The sequence below is a fragment of the Procambarus clarkii genome, chromosome 15, assembly GCF_040958095.1.
Source record: "Procambarus clarkii isolate CNS0578487 chromosome 15, FALCON_Pclarkii_2.0, whole genome shotgun sequence".
NCBI classification, from domain to species: Eukaryota; Metazoa; Arthropoda; class Malacostraca; order Decapoda; family Cambaridae; genus Procambarus; species Procambarus clarkii.
This window is the reverse complement of record NC_091164.1, coordinates 12,571,309-12,584,070: the sequence shown is the minus strand read 5'-3', so window position 1 is coordinate 12,584,070 and position 12,762 is coordinate 12,571,309. Positions and strand designations below refer to the sequence as shown.

Sequence of the window (12,762 nt, the reverse complement as noted above, 5' to 3'; positions counted from 1 at the left end):
GGATTTGAAAGTTCTCGTAATCTATCCGATCATTTTCCTGGCTGTCGCAATATTTGCTTGGTTATGCTCCCTAAACTTTAGGTCGTCAGACATCATTATTCACAAATCCTTGACATGCTGTTTTTCTACTATGGGAAGATTCGATTGTGTTTTGTACCCTGTATTATGTTTAATGTCCTCATTTTTACCGTACCTGAGTACCTGGAATTTATCATTGTTAAACATCACTGTATTTTCTGGTGCAGGTCGAAAACTTTAAAAGTAAACTTTAAAAGTTTTTGTTAAAAATAAACTTTGAAAAGTGTTCAGGAGAAAGGGAAAGTTTCAGAATGAGAGGGAGAGAATGTGGTAAGATAGAAGGTTACTGCCACCATCCATTCAAGTTAAATATATTATCAGACAAGGAATGGAACTTGTCTGCACAACAATATTATCTGATGTCATCACCTGACTCCTGTATGAATAGTCAAGAATCGTAAAGACACAAAACTTCAGAGTGCTCTCCACTCTAGCTTTCAAAATCCAAGATTTAGGTATAAAAAATTACAGACAATTAAAAAAGTAAGTTAATCAATTATATATTTGCTGATATGGGTATCATTATTCAACCATATCCCCCGATAATCACAGGTCTACATTAATACACCAATTTGAGTCAACTCAAGACAGTGAAAAAACACGACGGCTGACTGTCCCTGAACATCTCACAAAACAGCTTAGTTGAGACCACAATGTTTGTCACCTCACAACTTCACTTACCAAGGTCTCTGAGACTAAGTTCAGAGAGAGAGAAAGAGAGAGAGAGAGAGAGAGAGAGAGAGAGAGAGAGAGAGAGAGAGAGAGAGAGAGAGAGAGAGAGAGAGAGAGAGAGAGAGAGAGAGAGAGCGAGAGAGAGAGCGAGAGCGAGAGCGAGAAAGACCTGGGGGTTGATATCACGCCAGACCTCTCCCCTGAAGCCCATATCAAGAGGATATCATCAGCAGCATATGTCAGGTTGGCCAACATAAGAACGGCCTTTAAAAAACTTGCGTCAGGAATCATTCAGAACCTTGTATACCACATATGTCAGACCAATCCTGGAGTGTGCAGCTCCAGCATGGAGTCTATAACTCGTCAAGCACAAGACTAAGTTGGAGAAGGTTCAGACGCATGCCACCAGACTAGTACCCGAGCTGATGGGTGTAAGGTACGAAGAGAGACTGCGGGAACTAACCTCACATCGCTGGAAGATAAAAGAGTTAGGGGAGACATGATCACCACATACCACACCCCATGTTGCAGCCTACACACACCCACACAACACTGTGGCGGCCTGCACACCCACACAACACTGTGTCAGCCTACACACACCCACACAACACTGTGGCAGCCTACACACCCACACAACACTGTGGCAGCCTACACCCACACACAACACTGTGGCAGCCTACACACCCACACAACACTGTGGCAGCCTACACCCACACACAACACTGTGGCAGCCTACACACACCCACACACAACACTGTGGCAGCCTACACACCCACACAACACTGTGGCAGCCTACACACCCACACAACACTGTGGCAGCCTACACCCACACACAACACTGTGGCAGCCTACACACACCCACACAACACTGTGGCAGCCTACACACACCCACACAACACTGTGGCAGCCTACACCCACACACAACACTGTGGCAGCCTACACACCCACACACAACACTGTGGCAGCCTACACACACCCACACAACACTGTGGCAGCCTACACACCCACACAACACTGTGGCAGCCTACACCCACACACAACACTGTGGCAGCCTACACACACCCACACAACACTGTGGCAGCCTACACACCCACACAACACTGTGGCAGCCTACACACACCCACACACAACACTGTGGCAGCCTACACACCCACACACAACACTGTGGCAGCCTGCACACACCCACACAACACTGTGGCAGCCTGCACACCCACACACAACACTGTGGCAGCCTAAACACACACGCACACAACACTGTGGCAGCCTAAACACACACGCACACAACACTGTGGCAGCCTACACACCCACACAACACTGTGGCAGCCTATACCCACACACAACACTGTGGCAGCCTACACACACCCACACAACACTGTGGCAGCCTACACCCACACACAACACTGTGGCAGCCTACACACACCCACACAACACTGTGGCAGCCTACACACACCCACACACAACACTGTGGCAGCCTACACACACCCACACAACACTGTGGCAGCCTGCACACACCCACACAACACTGTGGCAGCCTACACACACACACACACAACACTGTGGCAGCCTACACACACCCACACAACACTGTGGCAGCCTACACACACACACACACAACACTGTGGCAGCCTACACACACCCACACAACACTGTGGCAGCCTACACACACCCACACACAACACTGTAGCAGCCTACACACACACACACAACACTGTGGCAGCCTACACACACCCACACAACACTGTGGCAGCCTACACACACCCACACAACACTGTAGCAGCCTACACACCCACACAACACTGTAGCACCCTACACACACCCACACAACACTGTAGCAGCCTACACACCCACACAACACTGTGGCAACCTACACACACCCACACAACACTGTGGCAGCCTACACACCCACACACAACACTGTGGCAGCCTACACACACACACACAACACTGTGGCAGCCTACACACACACACACAACACTGTGGCAGCCTACACACACCCACACAACACTGTGGCAGCCTACACACACCCACACAACACTGTAGCAGCCTACACACCCACACAACACTGTGGCAGCCTACACACACCCACACACAACACTGTAGCAGCCTACACACACCCACACAACACTGTGGCAACCTACACACACCCACACAACACTGTGGCAGCCTACACACCCACACAACACTGTAGCAGCCTACACACACACACACAACACTGTAGCAGCCTACACACACCCACACAACACTGTAGCAGCCTACACACACCCACACAACACTGTAGCAGCCTACACACACCCACACAACACTGTAGCAGCCTACACACACCCACACAACACTGTAGCAGCCTACACACACCCACACAACACTGTAGCAGCCTACACACACACACACAACACTGTAGCAGCCTACACACACCCACACAACACTGTAGCAGCCTACACACACCCACAACACTGTAGCAGCCTACACACACCCACACAACACTGTAGCAGCCTACACACCCACACAACACTGTAGCAGCCTACACACCCACACAACACTGTAGCAGCCTACACACACCCACACAACACTGTAGCAGCCTACACACACCCACACAACACTGTAGCAGCCTACACACACACCCACAACACTGTAGCAGCCTACACACACCCACACAACACTGTAGCAGCCTACACACACACCCACAACACTGTAGCAGCCTACACACACCCACACAACACTGTAGCAGCCTACACACACCCACACAACACTGTAGCAGCCTACACACACCCACACAACACTGTGGCAGCCTACACACCCACACAACACTGTGGCAGCCTACACACACCCACACAACACTGTAGCAGCCTACACACCCACACAACACTGTGGCAACCTACACACACCCACACAACACTGTGGCAGCCTACACACCCACACACAACACTGTGGCAGCCTACACACATACACACAACACTGTGGCAGCCTACACACACACACACAACACTGTGGCAGCCTACACACACCCACACAACACTGTGGCAGCCTACACACACCCACACAACACTGTAGCAGCCTACACACCCACACAACACTGTGGCAGCCTACACACACCCACACACAACACTGTAGCAGCCTACACACACCCACACAACACTGTGGCAACCTACACACACCCACACAACACTGTGGCAGCCTACACACACCCACACACAACACTGTAGCAGCCTACACACACCCACACAACACTGTGGCAACCTACACACACCCACACAACACTGTGGCAGCCTACACACACCCACACACAACACTGTAGCAGCCTACACACACCCACACAACACTGTGGCAACCTACACACACCCACACAACACTGTGGCAGCCTACACACCCACACAACACTGTAGCAGCCTACACACACACACACAACACTGTGGCAGCCTACACACACCCACACAACACTGTAGCAGCCTACACACCCACACAACACTGTAGCAGCCTACACACACCCACACAACACTGTAGCAGCCTACACACACACACACAACACTGTAGCAGCCTACACACACCCACACAACACTGTAGCAGCCTACACACACACACACAACACTGTAGCAGCCTACACACACACACACACAACACTGGCAGCCTACACACACCCACACAACACTGTAGCAGCCTACACACCCACACAACACTGTAGCAGCCTACACACCCACACAACACTGTAGCAGCCTACACACACACACACAACACTGTAGCAGCCTACACACACACACACAACACTGTGGCAGCCTACACACACACACACAACACTGTAGCAGCCTACACACCCACACAACACTGTAGCAGCCTACACACCCACACAGAATCCTTCCCAGTGCAGATAACACTTTACTTGAAGAGTGGAGAGAGTGTCTAAACAATATCTAAGGAGCACTTTGTATCTTAAAGTTAATTAGAAGAATATTGACATTAATTATAATCTTATCTCTCTTATCTCTCTCTCTCTTGCAATGAATTAGTAAGAGCCTTGTTAAGAGTTTACAGAAATCCCTCTCAGAAGGCATCTTTGTTGTTGTTAAAGATTCGCTACCTGGAACAAAGTTCCAAGTAGCACGGGCTATGGTGAGCCCGTAGTGCCTTGTGATGAAGGCATCTTTAAGCAAGCTCTGGCAAGCTACCTTGCTCCTCCAGACCGTCTTGTACTCCAGCTTCCTGTGGGATGCTCGCTACTGCTGTGACCACTTCACCACTCAATACTTATACTGCTCACACATGTATTGTTGCACGAAGGGACGCCCCTCATGTTGCACACCTCCTTTGCACCAAGTGTGTTAATGTTATTTTGGACTTTGATGTTTGTGGTCCTGTTGTGTGGTGTGGGGGGATAATAATGTTTGTAAATTGTTTCTCCTTGCCTGTGACGGTAAATACTCAGAGATGAGGAGTATTAGAGAGTATTAGATAGAGAGGAGTAGTATTAGAGAGTATTAGATAAAGAGAAGGAGTATTAGATAGAGAGAAGGAGTATTAGAGAGTATTAGATAGAGAGAAGGAGTATTAGAGAGTATTAGATAGAGAGAAGGAGTATTAGCGAGTATTAGATAGAGAGAAGGAGTATTAGAGAGAATTACATAGAGAGAAGGAGTATTTATCTGTAGTTTACCTGAAGTCGATTTTGAGAGTTCTTCTAAGTACCGTTACTACTAGGTTAGACATATATATGAGTGGGATTGGGTGGATATCAATAGGAGCTGCCTCGTATGGGCCAATAGGCCTTCTGCAGTTATCTTTGTTCTTATGGTCTACTCTCCAAGCTCAGTCTTAAGCCAGGCTTGTTTGGTGATTAATTCCTTTGTCAAGCAGAAGACGGAAGGCCACTACAACCCGCCTCTTCCCACCACTTCCTTCACATCCTTCATGAAAGGCGAAGGAAAGATGTAGGAACTCCACGTCCTGAAGGAACTCATCCAAGTGACTCACACAAAACCGGTCAAGGAAATCTCAAGGAGCTCTCTGACCTGTGTTTGGTAATTTCACATTTATTTCCCAGACATGGTACCTTGAGGTGCTTCCGGGGCTTAGCGTCCCCGCGGCCCAGTCGTCGACCAAGGTGGAAGTTTCCGTGAAACACAAAAAGTCCCACACACGATGTTCTAAATGTTCCAGGTAAGTAATCCATTTCTAGTCAATAGGTCACACTAACGGGGCTGAAAGTTAAAGACACCCAACCCACCCATCTTCAAATCCTGGAAAAAGAGAAGAACATCAGCACGGTGTGCGTTACCTGGTTCGATTCCCAGTGTCTGAAAGCTATCATTTGGGGCCTTTGAGGTTACAAAGTACAAAGTTGTTTGTAGGGACTCTCAAGCCTCGAAGAAGAGGATATGAAGCACCCGAGGGAGGCGTTGTGGGGCTCCCACGGACGCTGGCTCATATAGTCTTCTACCCCCCCCCCCCTTATACCTTATATTAAAATATGAAAATAGGTTATCAACACTGTAGCTTGCTTAGCCTCTGTAACCCTTTGCACTATCACCCACAGGATGGGTATGGGGTCCACTACCACCCACAGGATGGGTATGGGGGTCCACTACCACCCACAGGATGGGTATGGGGGTCCATTATCACCCACTGGATGAGTATGGGGGTCCACTACCACCCACAGGATGGGTATGGGTCCATTACCACCCACAGGACGGGTATGAAGGTCCACTACCACCCACAGGATGGGTATGGGGGTCCACTACCACCCACAGGATGGGTATGGGGGTCCACTATCACCCACAGGATGGGTATGGGGTCCACTATCACCCACAGGATGGGTATGGGGTCCACTATCACCCACAGGATGGGTATGGGGTCCACTATCACCCACAGGATGGGTATAGGGGGTCCACTATCACCCACAGGATGGGTATAGGGGGTCCACTATCACCCACAGGATGGGTATAGGGGGTCCACTATCACCCACAGGATGGGTATAGGGGGTCCACTATCACCCACAGGATGGGTATAGGGGGTCCACTATCACCCACAGGATGGGTATAGGGGGTCCACTATCACCCACAGGATGGGTATGGGACTCATAATAAAAATTTACCAACCTGAATAAACCACAATTAAGAACCAGGTAAAAAAAGAAACCGAATTCCTGTGTAATCGAAGGAAACAAGTCTTAAAACTCCTGTGAAAACGCCAGTAGGTCTGACAACAATCCCGTGAGCTTCAACAAGCTGGGGCCCGGTCTCCGTACAACACGGAGTTTACATAAAGTCTCTATGTGGTTTAGGTAAACTCCAGATAACGTCATTCTACCACCACCACCATGCAGACCCCCCCTGACACTCCCCCCCCCCCGACACCCCCCTCCTCAAGTTTACATTAAGTCTCGTTAACTATAAACAACCCCTTCTACCCCCCCCCTCCCCCTTTTGAGGTAAACTCCAGGAACAGGTAAACCTGCAGACGTCCGTCAGAACCAGAACCCCAAAACCACCCTACACAATCAGGAGCGGAAGGGGGGGTGTTGATGGTAGGGGAGGGGGGTGTAAATAGATGGGGGGGGGAGTGGGGGGGGATTTAATACAAATGAAAAACCGGTTTTGAAATTACACGGAAGCAGCGGGACGGGCTGATGAGGGGGGGGGAGGTGGAAGGGGGAGGAGGGGGATTAAGGAGGGGAGGAGGGGAGGGAGTGGAAAGGGAAGGGAAGGGGGGGGGGGGAGGGAGAGCGACTCAACAAGCATCGCTGACTTGATCGTTATGCCCAGGGAGGGGGGGGAGGGGGTAGTGATGAATAGATTAGCGAGCGAGAGATAAGGTAAGTGGAAGGGAGAGAGAGAGAGAGAGAGAGAGAGAGAGAGAGAGAGAGAGAGAGAGAGAGAGAGAGAGAGAGAGAGAGAGAGAGAGAGAGAGAGAGAGAGAGAGACAGAGACAGAGACAGAGACAGAGAGAGACAGAGACAGAGAGAGAGAGAGAGAGAGAGAGAGAGAGAGAGAGAGAGAGAGAGAGAGAGAGAGAGAGAGAGAGACAGAGACAGAGACAGAGACAGAGAGAGAGAGAGAGAGAGAGAGAGAGAGAGAGAGAGAGAGAGAGACAGAGAGAGAGAGAGAGACAGAGACAGAGAGAGAGAGAGAGACAGAGAGAGAGAGAGAGAGAGAGAGAGAGAGAGAGAGACAGAGAGAGAGACAGAGAGAGAGAGAGAGAGAGAGAGAGAGAGAGAGAGAGAGAGAGAGAGAGAGAGAGAGAGAGAGAGAGAGAGAGAGAGACAGAGAGAGACAGAGACAGAGACAGAGACAGAGAGAGAGAGAGAGAGAGAGAGAGAGAGAGAGAGAGAGAGAGAGATACAGAGAGAGAGAGAGAGAGAGAGAGAGAGATACAGAGAGAGAGAGAGAGAGAGAGAGAGAGAGAGAGAGAGAGAGAGAGAGAGAGACAGAGACAGAGAGAGACAGAGAGAGAGAGAGACAGAGAGACAGAGAGAGAGAGAGACAGAGAGAGAGAGAGAAACACCCGTGTTCCTCCAGAGACACTCATTCTCTCTCTCTCCTCTCTCCCTCTCTCTCTCTCTCTCTCTCCCCCTCTCTTCGTATCAGTCATAATAAAAAACCTGGAAAAATAAACACGCCGAGATGAAAGGGGAAGCATGAGAAGGGCTGAGACCCTCTCAGCTCTCCTGGCCGCTGATAAGCTGAACACGGAGAACAAAACACGAACACGGCATGTATAGAACACGAGAACGAGGTATATCAGAACAGAACACGGGGGATACAAGAACAGAACACGGGGGATACAAGAACAGAACACGGGGAATACAAGAACAGAACACAGGGGGATACAAGAACAGAACACAGGGAATACAAGAACAGAACACGGGAGAATACAAGAACAGAACACGGGGGAATACAAGAACAGAACACGGGGGATACAAGAACAGAACACGGGGAATACAAGAACAGAACACGGGGGAATACCAGAACAGAACACGGGGGAATACAAGAACAGAACACGGGAGAATACAAGAACAGAACACGGGGGAATACAAGAACAGAACACGGGGGAATACAAGAACAGAACACGGGGGAATACAAGAACAGAACACGGGAGAATACAAGAACAGAACACGGGGGAATACCAGAACCGAACACGGGGGAATACAAGAACAGAACACGGGAATACAAGAACAGAACACGGGGGAATACAAGAACAGAACACGGGGGAATACCAGAACAGAACACGGGGGAATACAAGAACAGAACACGGGAGAATACAAGAACAGAACACGGGGGAATACAAGAACAGAACACGGGAGAATACAAGAACAGAACACGGGGGAATACAAGAACAGAACACGGGGGAATACCAGAACAGAACACGGGGGAATACCAGAACAGAACACGGGGAATACAAGAACAGAACACAGGGAATACAAGAACAGAACACGGGGGAATACAAGAACAGAACACGGGGAATACAAAAACAGAACACAGGGAATACAAGAACAGAACACGGGGGAATACAAGAACAGAACACGGGGGAATACAAGAACAGAACACGGAGGAATACAAGAACAGAACACGGGGGAATACAAGAACAGAACACGGGGGAATACAAGAACAGAACACGGGGGAATACAAGAACAGAACACGGGGAATACAAGAACAGAACACGGGGAATACAAGAACAGAACACGGGGAATACAAGAACAGAACACGGGGAATACAAGAACAGAACACGGGAATACAAGAACAGAACACTGGGAATACAAGAACAGAACACGGGGGAATACAAGAACAGAACACGGGGAATACAAGAACAGAACACGGGGAATACAAGAACAGAACACAGGGAATACAAGAACAGAACACAGGGAATACAAGAACAGAACACAGGGAATACAAGAACAGAACACAGGGAATACAAGAACAGAACACAGGGAATACAAGAACAGAACACGGGGGAATACAAGAACAGAACACGGGGAATACAAGAACAGAACACAGGGAATACAAGAACAGAACACGGGGGAATACAAGAACAGAACACAGGGAATACTAGAACAGAACACGGGGGATACAAAAACAGAACACGGGATACATTAAAACAAGAAACAAGTAGTGTGTTGTGAAGACTAATAATAAACAGCAGCTCCCAATGACTGTAATATCTCCATTGGTCAAACAATTATGTATTAGCGATAAGACCTACCAATAATGTATAATGACTTACTGTAAATATATAGCTCTTGAAATAGCACTTGCTCTGTAACTATAAGGTGTGAAGGATAGATGAAATTGTTTATGTAATAATCTAAGATGAGGTCTGATAAAAACCTTTTGTGCCCTCTGTAATGCTTTTTGCGCTACCGCTCACAGGATGAGTATGGGGTGCACAATAAACTACCGCTCACAGGATGAGTATGGGGTGCACAATAAACTACCGCTCACAGGATGAGTATGGGGTGCACAATACACTACCGCTCACAGGATGAGTATGGGGTGCACAATAAACAACCGCTCACAGAATGAGTATGGGGTGCACAATACACTACCGCTCACAGTATGAGTATGGGGTGCACAATACACTACCGCTCACAGGATGAGTATGGGGTGCACAATAAACAACCGCTCACAGGATGAGTATGGGGTGCACAATAAACTACCACTCACAGAATGAGTATGGGGTGCACAATAAACTACCACTCACAGAATGAGTATGGGGTGCACAATAAACAACCACTCACAGTATGAGTATGGGGTGCACAATAAACTAGCCACCTCCGGCTTCAACACACATACACTACACACACACTACATACACAAACAGTACATACACATACACTACATACACACATACACACGGTCACACCAACTTGGGAAGAGACACAACGAAACTAAAAACGAGACAAAGCAGGCCAATAGTGAATAAACTAGAACACACATGTTGAGGCGTGAATCACCTGAGATCACCACAGGTCACCAGAGGTCAAGGGTCACCACAGGTCACCACAGGTCACGGGTGGGATCACTCAAGTGCACAACAGTACCTGAAAATACAGAAAAATAGTGTCAGAAAACAAATAAAGTAATATATAATGCTGAGTGAAATATACATTATATATATATATATACATTATATATATATATATATATATATATATATATATATATATATATATATATATATATATATATATATATATATATAAGTATATTTTGGTAGCAGTCTTTCCTGTAGACATATATTATTAAATATGACCGAAAAAGTAAGATTAATAATTCTAACACGAATTTTCTCAATCTTTCGTACATTTCTTTTCACTGTTGGAGGTAATTCAAAAATCAATTCTCCAAAATTCATTTTTATTTCTAGTCTGACGCGACACGAGCGCGTTTCGTAAAACTTATTACATTTTCAAAGACTTTAGTTTACAAATACACAACTGAATAGAACTTACACATCTCCGATTTTGTTTATATCTACATTTGAGTGAGGTGGATGGGGTGAGGTGGCATTAATAGGGTATTAATTTCATCAACACAAGACAGAACAAGAGGTGGCATTAATAGGGTATTAATTTCATCAACACAAGACAGAACACGAAACAATGGGTATTGAAATGGAAGTGATTGTAGAAAGCCTATTGGTCCATATTTCTTGATGCTTCTATATTGGAGCGGAGTCTTGAGGTGGGTAGAATATAGTTGTGCATTAATTGGCTATTGATTGCTGGTGTTGACTTCTTAATGTGTAGTGCCTCGCAAACGTCAAGCCGCCTGCTATCGCTGTATCTATCGATGATTTCTGTGTTGTTTACTAGGATTTCTCCGGCGATGGTTTGGTTGTGGGAAGAGATTATATGTTCCTTAATGGAGCCCTGTTGTTTATGCATCGTTAAACGCCTAGAAAGAGATGTTGTTGTCTTGCCTATATACTGGGTTTTTTGGAGCTTACAGTCCCCAAGTGGGCATTTGAAGGCATAGACGACGTTGGTCTTTTTTATAAAATGTAATAAGTTTTACAAAACGCGCTCGTGTCGCGTCAGACTAGAAATAAAAATGAATTTTGGAGAATTGATTTTTGAATTACCTCCAACAGTGAAAAGAAATGTACGAAAGATTGAGAAAATTCGTGTTAGAATTATTAATCTTACTTTTTCGGTCATATTTAATAATATATATATATATATATATATATATATATATATATATATATATATATATATATATATATATATATAAAGTGTATTTTGGTAGCAGTCTTTCCTGTAGACATATATTATTAAATATGACCGAAAAAGTAAGATTATTAATTCTAACACGAATTTTCTCAATGTATCTTATATTTTTCTTCACTGTTGATGGTAATTGAAAAATCAATTCTCCAAAATTCATTTTTATTTCTAGTCTGACGCGACACTTGAACGCGTTTCGTAAAACTTATTTCATTTTCAAAGACTTTAGTTTACACACACACAACTATAACTGAACAGAGTTGAAACAGCTTCGATTTTTTATATAGTGCCTTTTTTTTTTAGTGCCTCGTAGTGGAGTTGGCTTCGTTCTGGACTGAAAATCGTGGAGCGTGGGTTGGATCCTGAGCTGGACAGAAATGGTTGGGCACGTTTCCTTTTTTTGGAGGGGATCTAAACATTCCCTCTAAGGCGTTATGCGACCTCTTCCTTGGAGAGGTCTTGTCTTATTGACCAAAGTTTGCCAACCTCATCACTCTGCAATTTCTTGGCATTTTTTAGCACTTCCATCATGTTTTTCACTCCATTAAACGTCACCCTTAAGGGGCTGTTCTTGTCTTTCTCATATTTGCCTATTCTTCTAAAATCACTGACAAATCACTGTGATGTGTGTGTGTGTGTGTGTGTGTGTGTGGTAGTAGTAGTAGTAGTAGTAGTAGTAGTAGTAGTAGTAGTAGTAGTAGTAGTAGTAGTAGTAGTAGCAGCAGCAGCAGCAGTAGCATAACCAAGCTAGTTCTTAAAACAGCAGAGGACTACAGGCCAACATTAAGCCCGCTGTCTAATAC

General features: G+C 46.4%; 1 protein-coding gene across 1 annotated transcript in view; it reads right to left on the bottom strand.

Annotated features, from left to right (window-relative positions):
* Window positions 1-12,490, bottom strand: part of LOC138364919 (autotransporter adhesin BpaC-like) — a 41,524-nt gene extending 29,034 nt beyond the window's left edge. The window contains exon 1 of the mRNA XM_069325003.1: window positions 12,446-12,490. Coding sequence (XP_069181104.1) covers window positions 12,446-12,490 — 45 coding nt within the window. The remainder of the gene's footprint in view (window positions 1-12,445) is intronic.
* Between the last annotated feature and the right edge of the window lie 272 nt (window positions 12,491-12,762).